Here is a 22,354-nt window from a genome sequence, read left to right as displayed (position 1 = left end):
GTTTCTTCGTAATACTACGAAGATATGTTGTATTTTCAATTTTCATTATTTTTTACAGTCTCTACTTGCCAAACTTCCTGATAAATCGAGACTGAAGGGTATTTTTGTTGTTATATAGACTCCATAGTTGATCATTATTCGGTCTATAGTCCGAATAAAATAAGCAGTGTGTGGCATCATGGAGTTGAATATGTCGGTTTGTTGCATTTTTTTTATTTGTTGCATGGTAAAAATGAGAAAGTGTTAGAACCGACTTAATCACACTTTCACTGGCAAAAAAATAATCTTTTGCCGTGATTGTAACAAAAAAAAAAAAAACTCATGGCATGTCCATGCATACTCTATGGCATGTGCGTACGTGCCCCCGGCAGATGGTCCCGCCATGCCATGGCATGTACGTACATGCCACCCGTCGGCAATGGGTTAATACTTTGTCTATGCAAAGATCTGAATTCAAATGAATTCACTTGAGGCTAACAAGCTATATTGTCTTTTGTATCAGTTACTGCCAAAATTATATATATTATATTATATATATATATATAAAATATATATATATATATATAATATATATATATATATTATAATATATATAATATATATATATATATAATATATAATATATATATTATATAATATATATATAATATATATATATATATATATATATATTATATATATATATATATATATATATATTATATATATATATATATATATATATATATATTATATATATATATATATATAATATATATATATATATATTATATATATATATATTATATATATATAATATATATATATATATATATATATATATATATATATATATATAATCTAAACTGTAAAGTACCTATGATATAATTGAGAAAAAAGTTTCTGAAAACTTAGTTTGGTTTGATGGCTTGCAATGATAATATGGAACATTCCATAGATTGAGCATTTTCCAAAACGGTTCCCTGTTCATTTCACTCTGGAAGATTATGCTATGGTTATGCAAAACAAAAATTGAGGCAGTACTACATGCTAAAACTAATTAATGCAGCAAGGAATAAGCTAAGATAATCATAAAACTATTAAATTATAAATAGAAACTATCTTCATGGGAGTTATTAAACTATCCTGAGGTAAAAAAAAAAAAATATATATATATATATAATAATAATAATAATAATAATAATAATAATAATAATAACAATAATAATAATAATTATTATTATTAAATAACATCGGACTAAAGAAGCACAGATTAAAATTCACAATAAAGTTTATATAAATATGCATATTTCCTAACCTAAAATTTAGTATAGATGTTCTTCTCATTATGGTATAAAATGCTACCTTAACCCACTGATAACAGGATCACCTGACACCATAACAAGCCTGACATCATGTGGCCAGAGCAGTCAGCCTCTCCAGTAAGAAACTGCATGATATGACAAGATGTAATCCCAGATGGATTGACAATCTAGCCATGACATAACTGGACCTCATCCATCATGAGTGGGTTAAAAATGCAAGATTTAAAAACTATCAATCTTCAATGTAAGTTCAACATCTTTACATTCTATATACTAGATTCAATTACACACTACACATTTTGTAGCTACCAGCCCAAAATCTCATGGAAACTTACGACATGCAATCAAACTGCAGAAAATAGGTAACAATCCTTTAGCAAAATCATAGTATCTAAAAGGAAAGAGCAAATTTTGAACCTCACTCCTTAACACATTTCAAAGAATTCATACACACACACACACACACACACACGAGGTAGAGTTACAAACCTGTTTAAACACTTTTCATCAGATCCACAGGGATTTTCAGAGTCAGGATCACAATCACACCGGTTGACGGCTGCAAGGTCTACTTTGCTCAGACGTACATTACCAACAGGACGATTGGAATCAATTCTGACATAAGGAGGAGGTTTCTGTTGGGGCAGGGAAGGTGGGTTAGTTTTCTTTCTAATACAATTACTTTGGTTTTGGATATGCATTGCTGACTATGTAAACAAGTTTTAATTCTGATGAAAGGAATAACAATTTCCTGATTTATAAAATTTTATAATAAATATTATGAAAGACCATAGATGAACATATTTGTCAGAAAATAACTTGATTCTTGAATGACCTAATGTGAGGTGAATTTTAAAATCAGCCCAAAGAACTACACCAATTGTCCTCCTTATTGTAAAATGAAAATTCATATAAAGAGAGGGTCCTTGGCACATAAAAGAATGTACTTCTGAGGAGTTTTTGCATCAGAATGATAGCCGTCATACTCCAGTATTTTTTGTATCAGAATAATGATTGTCATGTTCAGTAATTCCACTTTTCATAAAACAAATATAAACTTATACCAAATTCTACATAGAGGAGTAAGATGCCAATTAGACAATTTACTCTGAAGATCCTTGTTCATATATGAATGGGTTTACCTTGTACTTGCATGTCAATGCCATATATTCACATCAAAGCAGTTAGTTAGTGTGACATATTACTTACAAATTATTGTCCAAAATGAAACGGGAAGATTGCATCATGTTAAGCAACCAGGGATTTAAAAGTACAAAGGTAAGGACTTAGACCTTACAAAAACCATATCTGTTACATACCAAGTTGCCCTTTTCAGAGCGGTGTGCTTCCTGTTGTGCTTTCCTGATTTTCTGCGCACGATAAGCTTCAACAGCCTCTTCAAGGGCTCTCTGGAACTGCTTCTCTAGTGTTTTACTGGATGCTGCCTTTGATCCCTTATCCTAAAGTGAGACAGGAATGTAACCGAGGTAATGTTCTATCAGCCCGAATCAGAAAACATACAAAGAACAGATGTTTTTCTTCCAAACCCATGTGTCAAAGAATTGCAAGACTAAACACTATGCCCTCATCCATAGTACTCACCCCTTCCTGGTAATGGAACGCACGACCTTTGGTGACCCAATAGTAGTCATTGGACCCAAAAAAGTGAACACAAAACATGCCCTGCTGATGAGGAAGGTTTTCAATGTTGTCTGGAATGAATCTAGGGTGTAGCACTTGGCCTGGCCACCATCTGAAATTAAATTTCTTTCAGGTACTGATTATAAAATACAGATTAACCCCTTGGATCCGGATGCTTCAATGCCTGCATATGGGCATTAGGCTTACTTGAGCAGCCACTCTGACAGGTATGCAGCTTGTAGGCCAGGAGGACATGAACAATTGTGTGCGGTGACAAGACTCCAGGACTCCCCTTTTTTATGTTATTTTCTCTTTTTCTGTGTATCTTTAACTTTAATGCCCCCTTCTGATGCCTAAATTTGCCACTTGATTTGCTTTATCCAGATAATAATAGACTGTTTTCCTTGTACAGACTCCATATCATCTCTCTATATGTAGTCTATAATAACAACAATAATTAACTTTGTTATTGGTAATTTTGTGTGTGTGTGTGTGTGTGTGTGTGTGTGTGTGTGTGTGTGTGTGTGTGTGTGTGTGTGTGTGTGTGTGTGTGTGTGTGTGTGTGTGTGTGTGTGTGTGTGTGTTCTATTTATCAATGAAAATAATGCAAGAGCCCCTTCCTAAATGCCAAAATGAGTATTCACCCTCCAAGAGTTTTGTGTACTTTCAGCGAGTCATTCCTGTCACCACGGCCTTCAGCCAAAATTCTCACGATGGCAAGTTCTTGTCACCCCAGGAAATCTTGCCCTCAGCCAAATTTTCCCATGATGGATGTACCCGTCACCTGCCCCTCAAACCAAATATTTCTCATGAAGTGATGGTCACATCATCCGGATCACAGGAGTTAATTACCAGAAAAAAATAAATAAATAAATGTTACTGTTATTTTTCCCCTCCCTTTAATTAAAGTATAAACCAAAATAAAACAGAGAACAAATGAAAGTCTTCTCACCTGTATATTCCTAATTTCACCCATACAATATCACCATAAACAGGGACCTTTCCATTCTCACAATCCTCGCATACATATCCACCCTCTGGAGCAGTTATCTTTATGCAGTCCGCATGGAAGGCAGCAGGGCATTGGTCACACAGCAGCAATGAACCACCCTAACAAAAGCAAATACAACTTTTATTTATTTTATTTTATTTTATTTTTTTTTTCAATACAGATTTTGGCTGCAATAAGAAAACAGAGGTCAAATATTTCCCAAATCTATGATAATAATAAAACTGCACAATCAACACTATCTTATTCCAAAGAAAGTAATATAATTAAATATCAAATATCATGAGGAGGATTCTTTGGATAACAGCTTTCTAAGACCCTAGAACTCAATATTTTAGAAAATAGTATTTGGCCATTAAAAGACATCTGTATAAAAAAAAAAAAAAAAATAATAATAATAATAAAAAATAAATAAATAAATAAATAAATAAATGCAATAACAAAAATTTCACCATTTGCTAACCTTAGAACAACAGAAGCACCAATTCACATTAACATGATGTGCTGTATTCTTAGGTAAGATGAGGTGTTTTGTACAAATGTGATGTTGCTGGGAGATCTCTTCTGTGCCAGCTGCAATGCATTCTTCACCTGGCAAGCAACAAAGGATGAACAGTTTCAGATTTGAGAGCAAATAAAGAATGTCAAATAGATTTGCTTTGTCATGTTACAAGGAAAATACTACCCACCAAACATTAAAAACATTAATTTTATATACTTGTGATAACTAACCTGTGTGATAGGTTGTAGGGCACCTTAAACAGCGAGTGAAGGGTGGTGTTCTTGCTACAGGGTCACCCATGTCATCTGCATTTGCAGCACACATGTGACATACATGACGTGGACACACAAATCTCTGTAACAGTTAATAAGCTTTATTATTTCTGACATAAAAAAGAAAGAAAAAGAAATATTGATAACTATAAAAATAGTCTAAATAAATAGTTAAACTCCCAATTTATTGACTGCTTATTCTACTCTCTTGATATAGTTAGTTGGTGGAATATAAATAATAATAATAATAATAATAATAATAATAATAATAATAATATTGAAAAGAAGTGCATGCTCTAAAAAGATTATCAAAATTTGATAATTTGATAATGCACTCATAAATGAGACTCTACTGGCTATGTATATCTGCAAATGCCATAATCCTTATCTACATAGGTAGAATGTAACAAAATGTTAGTCATTTTGACTTTCAGTAACTTCCCCTCCCCCTCCCCCTCCCCTTGAAGCTCTAGTCAGGTTGTCAAGGAGGGGACACACAAGTTTCTTTTCTTTGTAGGGACTATTGTGCACCATACACTATCCATTACAGGAAGGAAGGAAGGAAGGAAGGAAGGAAGGAAGGAAGGAAGGAAGGAAAAAAAAAAAAAAAAACAGCTGTTCTTCTACTGGATAAATATGAAGAAGAAATCAAACCACAGCTGGATATTACAGAAAAACAAAGGCAAAATGAAAAAGTGACAACTAAAATCACACAATTCAAATGAAGACACTCGTAGTAACGGAAATGAGCATGATGCAGCTTCTAGCTTGCCAGTGTTGAATGACTACTTAATTGGAAAGGTTTATGCCACGTATGAATCCAAGCCAATCAAATCGTAATATTGTGAAAAAATAACCAACACCTTTTCAAATAATGATAATGCTGTATTCCTACCAAGAAAATAAATTCCCTATACCCTACAAATTTAACAAGGAAAGAACCAAAACAAAAAGGCATACAGATAATTTCTTCTGCCAAGGTAGAGACTGCAAGGAGAAATTTTAAAATTCAATGAAAGATCCAATGGATGCTTTAAAAAAGTATTATTTGGTTCACACAAGTGAAAACTAAATTGTGTAGGAAAGATATATGCTTAATGTTTCGTACAGTAATAAGTAAAAAAGTAATCTTTTTTTTTTTTTTTTTTTTTTTTTATCTTAACTCAATTATAATTGATTCATGTTCTGTCCTCTGTAGTTTTTTGTGAATTTCGTTACATACAGATGATTACACATATATTCAGCCACTAAGGAATCTATCAGTAGGCCCTAGTGACCGCACCCAATTTCCCCATTCCCTGAATTTGCGTGAAAATGTGTTTCTGTCTTGTACTGTTAATACTGATACTGATATCATTCTTATTGATACTATCATTATTAAACTGTTAACAGAATATTAATAACATTCAAGACAAATAATACAAATGAAGCTTCCCAAAAATCAAGGTAAAGAGTTGAGATGGCTGAGACTAATAACTGATTCCTTGGTGACTAGCACTTGCAGAGCCATCTATGTGTAAGGTCAATAGATGACCTTTTATTACAGTGGTCATGGTATGTACTCTTGCCATCCACGCAAATTGGGTTAAATTCCATGTTTCACAAGAAAGAAAGAAAAAGAAAAAAAGGAGGGTTCCCTTTAATTAAATAAATCTAACCTTCTTTGTATTACAACTAAAATTTCTAGTTACATTATCAAAGAATCCAAATGATAAATGTGGTACTTCCTGCTGTATTGAAATAGTGACATGCTTGATGTTGCAATATTTCTTGCTGTATGTATGATGGCCAACTTAAAGTGTTTTAAGGCAAAATTTCAGATTAAATACTGAAGAAATGAAGGAACAAACTTATATTTTAAATCCAAATACCTAAGAAAAGCTGCTGACTGCAACATCCCCATTACCAAGGTAAAGTATATGGGTGACAAACCGATCCAATAAATCACAATGACCTCAATTCGATGAATCTTCCTTGTCACTTCCAGCCTCTTCTGCACCCCCCCCCCCACCCTTCAATTTGATTTCCATATTTTAGTTTTACAAAATATAGACAACCCTGACCAACCAAAATCAATCACTGTTTCCTCATTGTCATGGGAAGTTTGTGGTTTGCATTAGTTCTATTCTGATTTGGATTCCACAATTGAAAAAGGAAAAATATAACTGATCCTGAGTAGTCAATATCTTGACCCATACCATTTTCTTCCTAAGTGTAATAAAATGAGAAAAAAAGCACAAATATATATTTACATTTACTAATTACGAAATGGACATAATAATTAATTTTAAAAATATTTCAAATTTCCTTCATAGACTAATAACACCTTATGTAAATCACTTAAATCTAACCCTATTCTGTTTGGCATGCCATATTCACTATGCTACCCACAGACTTCCACATAGGCCCTCCTTTCTTGCAACCTACTGTAGTTCTGTTTTCTTGCCACCATCTTCTTACGAATGAAACACGAGTGTGAACTAGTAATTCTGGTATATAGCATATTGCTTCCAGTCAAACCTGCTTTCTTTTATCCCTTCCTTATTTCTTTTCCATTCACTACGTTAGAAATCTTAGGACTACTTCTTGGTGTATTATCATATTTTTACTCTTACCACATAAATACTTCCAAATAATCTAAATACACATTTTATTTTGTTTTATGATAAAAATATGATTTTATTTCACTGAAATTGACATAGTAATCTCTCCCCTTTTCCTTTCATGTATGAGGGCTCCTTAAAAATTACTATGCCTGTCTGAGCACATTTTAAAGTAAATCTTAATAGTATATGTCTAACTTTACATAAATAACACTTGTCAAATCTGATTCATAACTATAATTTTCAGAAAATCACATGTGTCTGCTCTTTACAGTGTAAGCCCCATATAAAGCGGTTATATAGTATTTGAGCCTTTTCAAAGAATGTGTGATAAACTATCATTGAGAAGAGATTGAACTTGTATATCTAATTAGCCCCATCTAGATGCACTTTGCATAGATATTTCCATTTACTTCCATTACTATGCTTTCTACATCACTGGAAATGCATTTTACAGTTACTGTAACAATAAAATACTAGAATGGCCATTTTCAATCTAAATGCTAGGTGAGTAAGGTCACATGTAAGAATCATAACAGATAATGCAAGGCAAAAAAAATCCTGCAAATATACCTTTGAAGCACAAATGTGCAAAAATCAATTGTTTCATACTGTGATATCTGAGCCCTCAAGTATTTCAGGTATGTATATATATATATATATATATATATATATATATATATATATATATATATATATATATATATATATACATATATACATATATACATATATACATATATACATATATACATACATATATATATATATATATATATATATATATATATATATATATATATATATATATATATATATAAATGCAATTAGATATCAAACAATTCAGAAAATAGAAGAAAATTTTTGTGTTTTCTTCACAAAGATGTGTTGTTGTCACAGACAGTAAATTATATAGGATCAAAGAAATTATTTTGTAATTCATATTGAGATTATATAGCTAGAGCATGGGTAAAACATTGTATAATGCCTAGTGGCACTTTTACATATCACTGTTCTAAATTCTTTCTGCTTCTACCTATTTTACCCAACGATTTCTCTGATGTACTGCAGAGAGTACAAGTACCCAGTACCAACAAATTATTACTATTTGGGGGGATATCTGTTTTTAACTCACAATCTTACAAACTCAACAATGAGCCAGTGCTTTTTTATCATTCTTATAGAAAAAATAAATGTGATTTGTATGAACTCTTATTCTCAACCATGAGATTGCCAGAATTACAATCTACTAAACTCTCAAAATCTAAAATGTGTGTGAATGCAATTATCCAACCAATACATCCAAAATTACTAATACTGTTATTCATGGCTGGCCTCTGTGTGGGCCCAAAATCCTTATCTAAAGAAATGTTTTGAACTGCTGTATATATTCTACATATCTTACTCTGCTGTGTTTGCCATGATTAGTCATGATTTGTCAGGTGAACTCATTTCTTTAACTGGCCACACTTGGGCATGGCCGCATGCATGTACTTGTATTCATCTCTATAAGAAATTTAAACTATACTTTTTATTCCACCTCCCAGTTTATCACACCAGGGAATCCACTTGCTTCAGTATTTGAACCCATTGCTGCAAGGTACATGGACCATGGGCTGTAGTTTTCTTTAGTAAATTTCCTCTTTTGATAGATGGCCCTACATGTGTTCAGCCACCAAGAATTAATAGGCTTACATGATTAAACCTGATTTCCCATTCCTTAAGCACCCAGGGGAAATGTTTTCTAATGCTAATAATTCTGATGTTCATATTCCTATTACTGACATTATGATTATTATACTGATACCAACAATATTTACAGAAATGAAATCTAAAAGAGGATCATTGCCAATAATCAAGGAAAAGGGTAGGTAGAACTAATAACCAACTTGCTTGTGGAGCAATCTATGTGTAAAGATGACAAACAAAAACCACAGTGACATGTCATTTTACTATTTCTGTATCACTGAGTTAACTCAAACCTTTTTTTATTATGAAGGATTCACATAGTGTACATTGATATATCTGGTACTTTTGGCAAGTTTCTCTTACACCCATGATATTACTCCTATATCCCCACTCCCTTTGTAAGCACTCAATTAATGTTTTCCCACCTCTATCTTCTTGTGAATAAAATGTAGTGCATGTGCAGTAGCAATTGTTACTGTATGACATATTACATCCAGCAAAACCCTGATTTTTTCCTTCTCTTCCCTCATTCTCCATCCACACACCATAATATTACATACCATTGACTTTCTGCAATATTATAATTTCTTTTTCTATTCATACACCTCATAGTCAAAGTTGGTCATACCCATGTGGATGCATGGGACACGTTTGTAGAGTAACATGCTTACTAAGCCAAGGGATGATGCAGTAGGGTAGCCAGTTTCTTCCCATCCCAACTTTGACCCCAGCATGCTGATGTCAGCATACCCATACTCATTCACAGTTGAGTTGATTGAGAGGGGCAGCCAGGTGCAAACCAAGGACCTAGCCAAGCCAGCATACTACCACTGAGTTATGCCACCTCTATCCATACACTTACATACTTATATTTACTTCTAAATACATATTTAGGGGGGGAGGGAGGGAGGGAGGGAGAGGGAGAGAAAGAAAGAAAGAAAGAAAGAAAGAAAGAAAGAAAGAAAGAAAGAAAGAGAGAGAGAGAGAGAGAGAGAGAGAGAGAGAGAGAGAGAGAGAGAGAGAGTGGAGAGAGAGACAGAGAGACAGACAGAGAGAGAGAGAGAGAGACAGGAGAAACAGAGAGAGAGACAGAGAGAGACAGACAAGAGAGAGAGAGAGAGAAGAGAGACAAGAGAGAGAGAGAGAGAGAGACAGAGAGAGAGAGAGAGGGAAAGAGAGAGAGAGAGAGAGAAGGAGGAGAGAGAGAGAAGGAGAGAGAAGAGAGAGACAGAGAGAGAGAGAGAAGACAGAGAGAGAGAAAAGAGAGCAGAGAGAGGAGAGACAAGAAGAGAGAGAGAGAGACAAGAGGAATAGAGAGAGAGAGAGAGAGAAGACAGACAGACAGAGACAGAGAGAGGGGAGACAGACAGACAGACAGAAGAGAGAGACAGAGAGAGAGAGAGAGAGAGAGAGAGTGAAGAGAGAGAGAGAGAAGAAGAGAGAGAGAGAGAGAGGGAGAAGACAGAGAGAGAAAAAGACAAGAGAGAGAAGAGAGAGGAGAAACAGGGGAGAGAGAGAGAGAGTGAGAGAAAGAGAGAGAGAGAGAGAGGACAGAAGAGAGAGAGAGAGAGAGAGAAGAGGACAGAAGAGAGGAGAGAGAGACAAGAGAGAGAGAGAGGAGGGGACAGAGAGAGAGCAGAGAAGAGAGAGAGAAGGGAGAGAGAAGAAGAGAGAGAGGGAGGAGAGAGAGAGGGAGGAGAGAGAGAGAGAGGGAGGAGAGAGAGAGAGAGAGACAGACAGACAGAGAGAGACAGAGAGAGAGAGAGAGAGAGAGAGAGACAGACAGACAGAGAGAGGCAGAGAGTGAGACAACAGAGAGAGAGAGAGAGAGTGAGTGAGACAGACAGAGAGAGAGAGAGAGACAGAAGAGAGAGAGAGAGAGAGACAGAGAGAGAGAGAGAGAGAAGTAGAGAGAGAGAGAGAGACAGAGAGAGAGAGAGAGAGGACATAGAGAGAGAGAGAGAGACGAGAGAGAGAGAGAAGAGAGAGAGAGAGAGAGACAGACGAAGACAGAGAGAGAGAGAGAGAGAGGAAGAGAGAGAGGGAGAGAAGAGAGAGAGAGAGAGGAGAGAGAGAGAGAGAGAGAGAGAGAGAGAGAGAGAGAGAGAGAGAGAGAGAGAGAGAGAGAGAGAGAGAGAGAGAGAATGTAAGTGTGTGTGTGTGTACTGGTACCGGATAACACTGAAATTTTGCCTGCATGGTTTGTATGGTTCTGACCACCTTCACAACACACTATTAACTATGGGCAGGTCATTTACTGTGCATTTATATATATGTAAAAAAGGCCTCCAGAAACAGGGATACATGGAAAACAACTGAAATATCATTTCAGAAACTTGTATGGTTGTATACACAGCAGCATTGTGTAACACTGCTGAGTATATAACTGTTTTTCATCACTTCTCCAGTGAATGAATGCAATAAAGAAAATGCAATAATAAAAAATTAATATTGACATAAAAACAAAGTTTTCACTCTTAAAAAGTTGACCAAAAATACCTATTCCGAAAATAGAAATGTTACTTACCTCTTGCTGCCTTTGTTTGGAGACATGAGGCCACTTTTGAATACATCTTTCATGGTAGAACTTGCCACAGAAGGGAACTGTACATCTTTGCAAAATCCCATCTGATGACTTGCATAGGAAGCACTTGTGTTGGCCAGTAAGGCATTCTTCACATTTGAAATCTCTCTTTGGGTGAGAGCTTAATCCTATACACTCCAAGTGAAAGACACCACAACAGAGTCCTTTGCACCGGACCATATCAGAACCACCTTTAGTACTCACACTTTCACAACGATAACATACTTTCTCATTACGCACTACTTTATAAACACCACGCAAGTTCTCAACATACTCTTCTGTCCTTTTCCTTTTTGCTGCTGATGCCCCACTGTCATCTTCAAGAAAATTTTCAAAAGATGGCTCATATTTCCTTTTCATAGTATCATTCAGCCCTTCATTCTGAGATGATGAAAACTTGGATTTATATCTTGTTGTCTGGGAGCTACTCATCTTCTTCCATCTCCATCTCAACTTATTGCGTGCAGTCTCCTCTGAAATGTTTGGGAAATCCTGCATTATCTTAGGCAAGTGTTTCTGGGCATAGACTTTGAAGCTGCCTTCCTTGCTCAGTTTGGTCGTGAGGGCAAGCCTCCTCTTCTTCTCCTCAAAGGAAGAATTCTCATCAAAGCCTGAAAACTCCCCATCTGTTGAATCACCATTTGATTTGGAAGGTTTACTTGGTAACTTCTTTTCAATATTGTACTTTCTGGGCCTTCCCCTCTTCTTCTTCTCAGGTCTGCCTTCCATGTTAGAACTTTGTGACTTCAGCATGGAATGTTTAGAGATCAACTTCTTCACGCTGACATCTTCTGCTGGTTCAATCTCTGGATACTCCAATGCATACTTTTGTATTCTTTCATATCTGTAGGGAGAGGGAACAATGTCCCAGACAACAATAAAAAAAAGCATGAGAAAAATAAGACACCAGGAACAAGGTTATGCACAAATATGAAATTCTGAAGACATCAAGAAATCAGATATGTATGTGTGTGTGTGTGTATATATATAGGTATATTCTAACTTCACCAATAAGTCACTCAAAACTAATAAAAACTTCTGAGTGTTATATGATAGTATTTCACTAACCAGGTTTCAATACCCCCCCCCCTCCAGAAAAAGTCAACCAGGATACCAATGAGAAGTGAACTATACAGATAAACAGATTTTTCAACACTTCTAGCAAAAACTTACCTTGAGAAAAGGTAAAACATGGCAGTATAAACCAAGGTACTAAATATACTGTTTTTCCTCTCAAATTCAAGAATATAAATAAAAAATTACCTGTCTAAAGCCATAGCTGCTTTTCCTTCTTCTATTGCTCTGATCCAACGCTCATGTTTCTGGCCTGTAGTTATCTTGTTGATATGCACTAAAGTCTTAAGTAAACTGTCAACGTGAGACTTTTTTGATTTTTTCATTTCTTTTGCCTGTAAGTAAAGATGAATGTAAAAAGAAATTCTCAAATCTGAAAAATGTTTCATGACTTATGCAATGTCTACTACTACTATGAACATGCATTAGGATCTCATCTCTGACACCATGGTTCATAATAAAAATTCTTTGCATAGGATAGCCCTACATACAAGAAATATACTGACCTTAGACTTAAGGTCAATGAGGTACTCTCTTAGCTTGGGTAAGCCTTCAAAGGGTAAGACATTGATGGGTGCAATCCAATATGTTTGGGCATTATCGCTGAAGAACTGGACATGGTACATTCTGACACTGCGTATTTTGTACCAGTTCTGGGCAACTGGTGAATAAAATAAGTATTACATTAAAAAACGTAAATAAATGTACATTTGTGATACACACACACACACATTATATATATATATATGGGTTAGTGTGTGTGTGTGTGTGTTGTGGGTGTGTGTGTGTGTGTGGGTGTGTGTTAGTTGTGTGTGTGTGTGTGTTGTGTCTCATCACATTGTGTGTGTTGTGTGTGGTGTGTGTGTTGTGTTGTGTGTGTGTGTGTGTGTGTGTGTGTGGTGTGTGTGTGGTTGGTGTGTGTGTGTGTGGTTGTGTGTGTGTGTGTGTGTGTGTGTGGTGTGTGTGTGTGTGTGTGTGTGTGTGTGTGTGTGTGTGTGTGTGTGTGTGTGTGTGTGTGTGTGTGTGTGTGTGTGTGCGCGTGCGCTCATTACACATTTTCATTTTTTAAATTTCATATTTACACAAGGCTGAGTCAAAAAGTATATTTACAAAGAAGCTTTACATACCTGATATTTTGGTGTACTGGCCCATTCGTGGGTGGTAGGACACCATTGCAGGCCACAATGGACTTCCCCTAATATGAACCCATACTAGGTCACCTACCAAATACTCACACGGATGTTCCTGCTCAAGGGCATGCATATCTATGCCTGATGTAACAAGATCCTGTAACATGAATCATAGACATAATAAGAGAGTAGAATATACAAATAAATGCATATAAAAGGATAGGCATGGAGGGAAAGAGAGTGAGTGAGTTAGAAACAACACTTTGTATCAATTCATTGCAAGACATATGGTCAATTTAAATTTGGGGGAAACTGCTTCACTGGATTCCTCTTGCCAATATCAGCCTGGGTCAAGTGGGGATTCCTAATAAGAGTTGAATGCACTACCAATGACCCATGGCAATGGCCTAAATGATACCCAGAGAAGCAGCAGCACCAGTAGCAGATTTTCATAACTGGGTCATATCCCTCTTTTCACTGGACAAGAAAATGTTTTTCCCCCCTCTTCACAGTTACATGCATCCATCTTAGCACCTACAGGACAAGGACTGCAATGTAGCTGCTCTGATCATCCACACCACATAATCAATTTGTACCCAGTCTTCAGCAGTAAGGTCTGACAGTTAGTATACCCAATCTACGTTTTCCCTTAAAGCTTGCCATGCAACCAACAGAGGAAATGATGTCACGTAGCCTTATCAATCGTACATCCAAAATCTTTTTGCATGAATGACTCTCTCCTCCCACTGTTTGCTAAGTTGCATATACAGCAGGCCCCCTCCAATCAACCCAATCTCATTCTACCTCTTGGATATAACTGATGTACGAGATCTAGATCCTCTCAAGATCAATACTTATTGTTCTGTTCTACTAGACAACTCTCTTACCACTCCTGTTTCACTACAGACTTTATCGCTCGTTCAATCCCATCTGGTCAACCTGTACATAATCCTTCATATCTAGAGGCTCTAGGTGACTTTTCTGCAGCTATCGAACTTCTGCTTCTGCTGCAAACAGTTCGCAGAAACCTACCATCATGCAGACACTTTTGTCTTCAAACCCAGTGATCTATACTTCTACACTGATAGGCTGAAAAAATAGTCACTATAGCTTTATTTTCAAGTCAGTTACAAGTGCCAAGTTAAAATGTGCCTGGCACCATCTAACCATCTTCCTAAAACTCCCATGAATATATTATCATAATCATAGAGACATCACTTGCCAGCCCCCACCCTCTTATTCTTTTTACTACACTCCTTCAGTCAGCAGAACCATGAAGGGCACAAATCATACATTTACTAGTTTCTTCTTCCTCCAAATATCCCCCAATGCACAATCATTCACACAGCATACCCTATCTAACTTTTCTACTTCCTGTCTTATAATAAATAATTTAATTCTCTTGTTTTACACCAGTACTCTCAATCTCCCTGGTACAAATTCCTCCCCTCCCTATCATCCTCAAACTAAAACCTTCAAAATATCCTTCCCATTTCTATCTTTAACTCATTCTTCCCAGGAAATTGCATGGTTTCATTAATGCTTAACCCTACACAGGAAATTGCATGGTTTCATTAATGCTTAACCCTACAATGACGATACCAGAAATCTCTGGGTGGCACTCATTCTGGTGACTTCAGGCAACCATCCAGCCATTTGGCTGCAGAGTCTGTTATCTATAGCAGAACTTCCTACTCAACTCACTCTAGCACACCGTGATGTCTACAGACATACCTTGTCATGATGAGTTGTTTTTTCATGATGACTATAGGTGTGCCTGGCTGTAACAGGTTAACCTCCTTCCAAAAATTAGTTTTTCTCAAAATTCTCTTAACATAATCACATCCTACAATCTCACTAAAACCTTTTTTGCCTAAAAAAGTAAATTCATAAGTTCTCTCTTCTACTATCTACTCTCACTTATAGACATTTTATTTGAAATATGAACTCTAGCTGCATGCATATAACAGTTGTTCTGCACTTTCATTTCAAACAGACACTATATATGTCTCACAATCCCCTGCCCTTCCATTTATATCTTCTAATGCACAAAAGTAACACAAAAACTAGTCACACCATCAAGCAAATAATTCCAAAACTGGGGCAGTATTCACAAAAGGTCTGAGAACTTTCTTTGACATATTTGAGGGGTGCCTTAAAAATAGTCTGGATTCAAGGTTATGATATAATTTGTCTAAGTGTCTAAAGACTGTCCCTTTTTGTCTATGACTTGCACTGTTGCCACACTTTAAAGTTAACAACTAACTAGAACTAATAACATTTTAATAGACCCTCTGACAATAATCTGTTGTAATAATGAAATCAAATCACTAATACCTTGAACCTCGACTCTATAATGACTAAAGCATTACACATTTTAAATCATTTATATGTTCACCTGACACACACACTTTTCTGTCACTGCATACGCTGTGAAGATGCACAGTACCATTTGCATTAAGTGAAGAGAAAACTGCAGTAAACAAAGAGGAAACAGCTCATTACACACCAATCAACCAAAAAGTGGCATGCAGATATTCCACATCAATTTGCTAATAATGACTTTTTATCTATCTGTCACAATTCCAGTCTATAACCTTTCCTGAATACCACCCTGGCTCCTCTATCCAATATCAAAACTCTCTAACTATCCTACAATCATTACCACACATATGACCAATTACATTCTCAAAGGTTTATTCCTTTCCTTTTCATTTCATAAGTCCTAGAATACATGTTATAATGTATTGCTATTCATCATATTTTTCTGGTCCATATTAATGATGAATAAAGGGGATCCCTTGTATTTTGCAAACTTCTAAAATGATTGTAGACTATAGATCATTGCCTGCAATTTATTTATTTATCTATTATTTTTTAAAGCCCAATCTGGGCAACAAATGCTCCATGTCTAGTTTTGCTGAACAAAAATTAAATAAAACAATGAAGGGAAGAACAAAAAAATATGATTATGCCAAAAGCCTTTTTGTTATACAGTTTCTACAGAATGGTGATAATCCCTGACTTCAGTCGGAACCCAGATTCACAGACAAGGTTAGTGGAACCTTCACTTAAAGAAGAGGTGAAAAGCTCATATGAAGCTATACAGTTATCCATTACTAGAGCAAATGCTCATTTCATTAGGAGAATGTCAGCTTCTATTATTAAAGAAGGATAAAAGGAGAATCCTCAACTGAAAATTACAGACTAGGTATCAGAAATCAAAGAACTTCTCCGCTTATAAAATGGCACAATTCATGGTGAATACAATGGTCCATAAAAAATGCAAGCCAAGCAAAATAGGACTTTTTGGCCAACAATCACCAAGAAAAAGGAATCAAGGGTTTGAAGGTTTATCTACTAAACACCACAATTCCTAAGACATTTCTTGCTGCCTTAATCAGTATACACTGGAAAAGTGAGGTAAGGGGTAACAGACGTCACTATTAAGAGGTAACTTGGTTAAACTTGCTATTGACAAATGCACTTAATCAGGCTCCATGGTCTTTGATCCAATGCCTCTGGGAGAATTTAGGGTACACTGGGCTTTCGTTCCAAGTAGTATCTGCGGCTGACTGGGCTTGCCTCCGGGAACAGTTTGAGACATGGCCAGCATGTCACACTATCTGTTCTGCATCAACAAAGTGATACAACTTCATGTTTGTATCAACAGTATCCAAAACGTTATTTTCATGTTTTTGCATATTCACTTATTTGCTAGACTGAACCTGTACCAGCCAGATTATGTACATTAGAGCCCATTTCAATAATTTAGGTGTGTTACACTGTGTAAAAGATGTGGTTTTATTGAAGGGGGAGGGGGATTAATTTTCATAAATCTTATTCTTACAAAAGAAGAGATTGTATGCAGTTATATACAAAGCTAGTCCCACAACTTCAGTACTTCCCCTTTGTGTGTCACAATGCAAGAATCACATTGGTAAAGTGCCATATTGCAATACGAGTAGTTGACAGAGACTGATTGTGTACACTATAATGGAGGTTACTTATACGTTCACAGCAGCAGCAACAGAGCACAATGTCTTGGTGAGTGCTAAATATTGCCACTTTTATGCCAAATAAGAGCCAAATCAGAGCATTACACATCACATTCTCCCTCAGGCAACATCCCAGGATATGTGATGATAATAATAACAATGATAATAATGATGATGATAATGATGATGATAATAATAATAATAATAATAATAATAATAATAATAATAATAATAATAATAAAATAAAAAACATGGTGATAAATTATGCAAACAAAAATATAGTTCCTTGCCACCCTGTACACAGAGGTCAATGTACCTTTCCCATATGAGTCTGAGGCATGGCCTACAGCAAATTACATGGGAGAAAATAAGTGCCTAAAGAATGGAAGAGCTCACAAAAACTGAACTACAGGTTAGAAAGAAAATAATGTGGGACAGAGAACAGCTTATGATGGAAGATGTACTTAAGTGCATGAAAGCTGTTGTGTAAACAGCATGTTGACATTGGGATATTCAGGGGCTGGAATTGGAAAAGAAAAAGAAAAAAAGTCCAAGAGTGGTGGAGACTAGACAAAGCTTTCTTCCATTTGTAGGATTATGGTGCTAACTGCTGTCTCGCTATTCCAAAACACTTGAGTTTTTTTTTGTTTTGTTTTTTAGTGCGTGAGTGAGTTTTTAATTTTAAAAGCATGACTATTTAATGTATACTGGTCCTTTATGTATATACTGTCAACCTAAATGATAAAACCTCATTTTAGTACAACAACATACTGTGCTCTTATCATGTGTACATGCATTTACAGAAACACCTACATACTAATATCCATGTATACATACAAATACACAAAATATCTAAAATACATAATAATGGCAACTATAATTTGCAACTTACATAGTCAAGGCTAGAGTTGAGCAATGCTTCGGACTGGCGAAGCTGTTCTCTCGATTGTTTCTGACGTTTCTCTTCATCAGAGACATCCATGATTTGGGGTTTTCGAACAGTCCTTCCTGATTTTGTTGTAGATGCAAGCTGAAAATTAACATTATAATCATTATATTCTTTTCAAGATATTATTTAATAAAGGCAAACTTGCAAGAATAACAATAGTAATAATAGTAATATGATTACCATCATAGTAATTGTAAAAAAAAAGATATTTCCTACCTCTCCAGCAACTTTATCTTCCATAGAGTGTGCGACTTCTGAAGGGGATTTCAAAACCTTAGTAGTCCCCCACAATTCATCCTGAGAGTCTTGAGAATCGGTACATGATGTGGTGGATTCATTTGCCAACGGTATATCATATGTGTGACTTCTCCGCAGTCTCTTCCTAAATGTATTCTCTGTATCACTGGCCTGGAGCACACACTCCTCCTTGGTAACATCTGACTGCCTCCTTGATAAGCGTTCAATCCTTTCTGATGTCCTTAACTGCATGACCGAATTTTCTGATCGCTTACGAAGACTCAAGCGCTTGCGTCTTTCTACGCGGGTGGAATCTACAGATTCTTCAACATTTCTCTCTTTGGATTCTGATGTGTCCAGAGTAACTCCTGCACTTCGCAATTCTTTATAATGCATGGAAAGGGAGTTATCAGAGAAGTGATGATCAGGAATGCTAGCTTTTACTTCATTTTCAAGAACCCTACTGCTGCCCTGCACTGAATTTCCTTGAGACTCCCTAAAATTATAGCTATCACTACATCCTTTAATAATATCATTTTCTCTCTCCTGTATACCATCAACTCTACTTTGTACTAACTCATTTCCATCTTTGGCTTCAGATAATTTTTGTACTTTGCTTGCATCATCAACCTCTTCTTGGTCCCCTTCTTCTGACTTCACTTGCCAACTCTGAATCTCACTATCAACTGCTTCATCTAACCTTAGTCTAACTCTTGCTTCTTCCTTGGAAGAAACTTTGCTCTTCTGGTCTGGGCTTGAATTTTTGGAGTTCGAACCTTTATTTTTCTTTGGGCTATTTGAAGTGATTTTCCTAAGTTCATTAAAATTCAAGGTACCAAAGAAAAAATCATCTTCTGTTTTCCTTTTCCTTGCTCTTCCATATCTGCTCATTGCAGCTGTCATGAAATCTTCCTTGAATGCTTGTTTCAGCTCCAGATCTGAAACAAGGCTACCCTCTCCACTTTCATGACGTACCTTTGGTTTATTTCTCAAAGCCTTTGCTTCTCCATTGCTTGACAACGCATCATTTGGTTCATCACTTCCTGTGAAGTTAGCGCCCTTCTTGCGCTTGCTGTATTTAGTATCCACCTTATGATGCATTTTTGCATTTTCAACTGCTTCATGAGATACAAATTCATTTGCTACATTTCCTACCTCTGATGATAACTCTTGAGATGAGTGTGGTTCTTCTGCTCTTTGATAGGAAGTGGTTAAATTGCCATACTCATCAAAACACAGGACTGGCTGAGGTCCAGAAACTGATTTGCTCTTTAGATTTGGTTTTACAGATCTGAGTTTACGTTCTCTCTCCTTACACTGTCTGTCTTCCTGCTGGTCTTCACCTTCACTCCACTCAGTCCCACTTTCTGATGACGAGTTCACAGATGGTTCGTTCTCATCACTTCCACATGTCCAATGGTCAGTCCCTTCCCCCTCCTCTTGTTCATTCTCACTATCCCACTGATGTGTTTCTTGCTGAGCTAGTTGTCCCTGTGAGCCAAGCCAATCATTATGAGCATTCTTAGCTCTCACTCCCTGATTTTGATGGATCCAGTCACCATCTAGCATGGTATCCTCATCACTCTCCTTGTCTGGATCAACAGGAACTTCCCAGCGCTCCTGGCTTGTCTCCCCATCTTGATCTGGATCTGTTTGGTCATCCTCATCTTCTGTCAGAACATTATTTGGCATCTCTGTTCCCTGAGACATACTATCAAAGTGCCTCTCAACTTCCGTTGGTATGTACAAGTTGCTGTAGTCTATGGTTGGCAAAGGAGAGGCATCCTCTATTGAGGCTTCACAATTTGTGTTTTCCTTATATCCTGTAAATAAAGAAATATGCCACCTCAATTTATTCTTTACTAAACAAGAGTAATATAAACAGTTATCAGTTGAAAGATAGAAATCATTTTTAGATACAAAAAATGTAGCAAACAAAGATGTAAAATCAACCATTCAAATGATCACAATCTAAGACAAATCAAGGTGCATGTGTATTCTTATGCAAGGGAGGAATTTCTTCTTTGAATTGCATAAATTCTAAAGCAGTTTCATATATTTAGGGAAAGCCTTTTTTTTTAATTCTCAAATAGAACAAGTTTATTCAAGAGGCAAAAATTTCACATCATATTACCCATTTACTTTACACTTGTGTGTACATGTGCATGTATGTGCATGTGTATACAACTGCACTTTTTCAAAATATTCCTTAATAATAATCAAAGACACTTAATCACTGTATATCACTTTGATTATGATGTGTATAGATATATAGTTTCTAGAAAAAATAATACATAAAAACACATTATGAATGTCTAATCATGCATACATATTTCTGGCTTAATAGCTATTAATATGTTCTTCATACTTATTATAACACATATTAAATAAAATTAAGTAAAGTAAATAATAAAAAAGCAAGTACAATCTCTTAAACAAATTTAAAATTGCCACACTACAGAAATGGAGAAAAAAAAAAATTATATATATATATATATATATATATATATATATATATATATATATATATATATATATATATAAATTAACACCACAGCAACATCAGTGTATATAATCATAGCATTACAGAATTAGATGCTTCAACAGCTAATAATGGTACATTAAATCAAAGCAGCATCATGGCACTGACCAAATTTACATCAAAATAAAAAAATTGTTCTTCAAAGCTAAAAAATATGGCAAAAGAAAAAAGGATACTACCATACTCCATTCCAAAGCATATGGTCCTTCTTATTAAATACATACACTATGCACACAACTTTATCACCAGATAAAAACCTTACCCATTTTTGTCCACAATTTGAATATATACATGAAAAAAAATAAATAAATAAAGGGGGGAGGGGGGGATCTACCAACACAACCAAAGACAAGAAATATACCACTACAAGCAGCAACAAACTAGAAAAGAGGCATAATAAGGAAAAGATAAATGGGATTAGTAGCCTCACTGACCATCTGGGACATCCTCGGTGGTGGTGGGTGAGTAGTATCCCCCGACCCCATTGGGTGGGTCGGGGGAGGCCTCACAGTACTCCATCACTGACTGTTGGGGACAATTAATTCCACATAAACCGAGAAGCAACTACTGACTTTGAATATAAATGACTAATAAATGCATAAATAAACTAATATATATACCAGCACCCATGGTAAAATTCCTGGATGCTGGTTTATTTTGGCATTTCAATAACATGAAATACTAGCAACCTTGTTCTCTATGCTAAAATCACCATGAAGAAAGTACTCCACAATCCGGATTCATTGTTAACTCAACCAACCTGAATTTATGTTCTGTCCCCTGTAGTTTTTTATGAATTTGTTACATACAGATGATTCCA

General features: G+C 35.8%; 1 protein-coding gene across 5 annotated transcripts in view; it reads right to left on the bottom strand.

Moving 5' to 3' along the window:
- LOC119596082 (histone-lysine N-methyltransferase NSD2-like) overlaps positions 1-22,354 on the bottom strand; it is a gene marked incomplete at its 3' end in the record, with an annotated part of 38,309 nt that overhangs the window by 8,989 nt on the left and 6,966 nt on the right. For 3 of the 5 annotated variants that reach the window (XM_037945208.1, XM_037945210.1, XM_037945209.1), the window contains 13 exon segments: positions 1,794-1,939; positions 2,624-2,764; positions 2,907-3,057; positions 3,898-4,055; positions 4,418-4,545; positions 4,687-4,810; positions 11,548-12,448; positions 12,868-13,013; positions 13,185-13,339; positions 13,806-13,965; positions 18,699-18,836; positions 18,972-20,815; positions 21,969-22,059. In XM_037945208.1, the coding sequence (XP_037801136.1) occupies positions 1,794-1,939; positions 2,624-2,764; positions 2,907-3,057; positions 3,898-4,055; positions 4,418-4,545; positions 4,687-4,810; positions 11,548-12,448; positions 12,868-13,013; positions 13,185-13,339; positions 13,806-13,965; positions 18,699-18,836; positions 18,972-20,815; positions 21,969-22,053 (4,277 nt within the window). 5 annotated transcript variants of the gene reach the window in all.

Source organism: Penaeus monodon, chromosome 37, assembly GCF_015228065.2.
Source record: "Penaeus monodon isolate SGIC_2016 chromosome 37, NSTDA_Pmon_1, whole genome shotgun sequence".
Lineage (NCBI taxonomy): Eukaryota > Metazoa > Arthropoda > Malacostraca > Decapoda > Penaeidae > Penaeus > Penaeus monodon.
The sequence above is the reverse complement of the archived record's forward strand: the minus strand, read 5'-3'. Positions and strand labels throughout refer to the sequence as shown.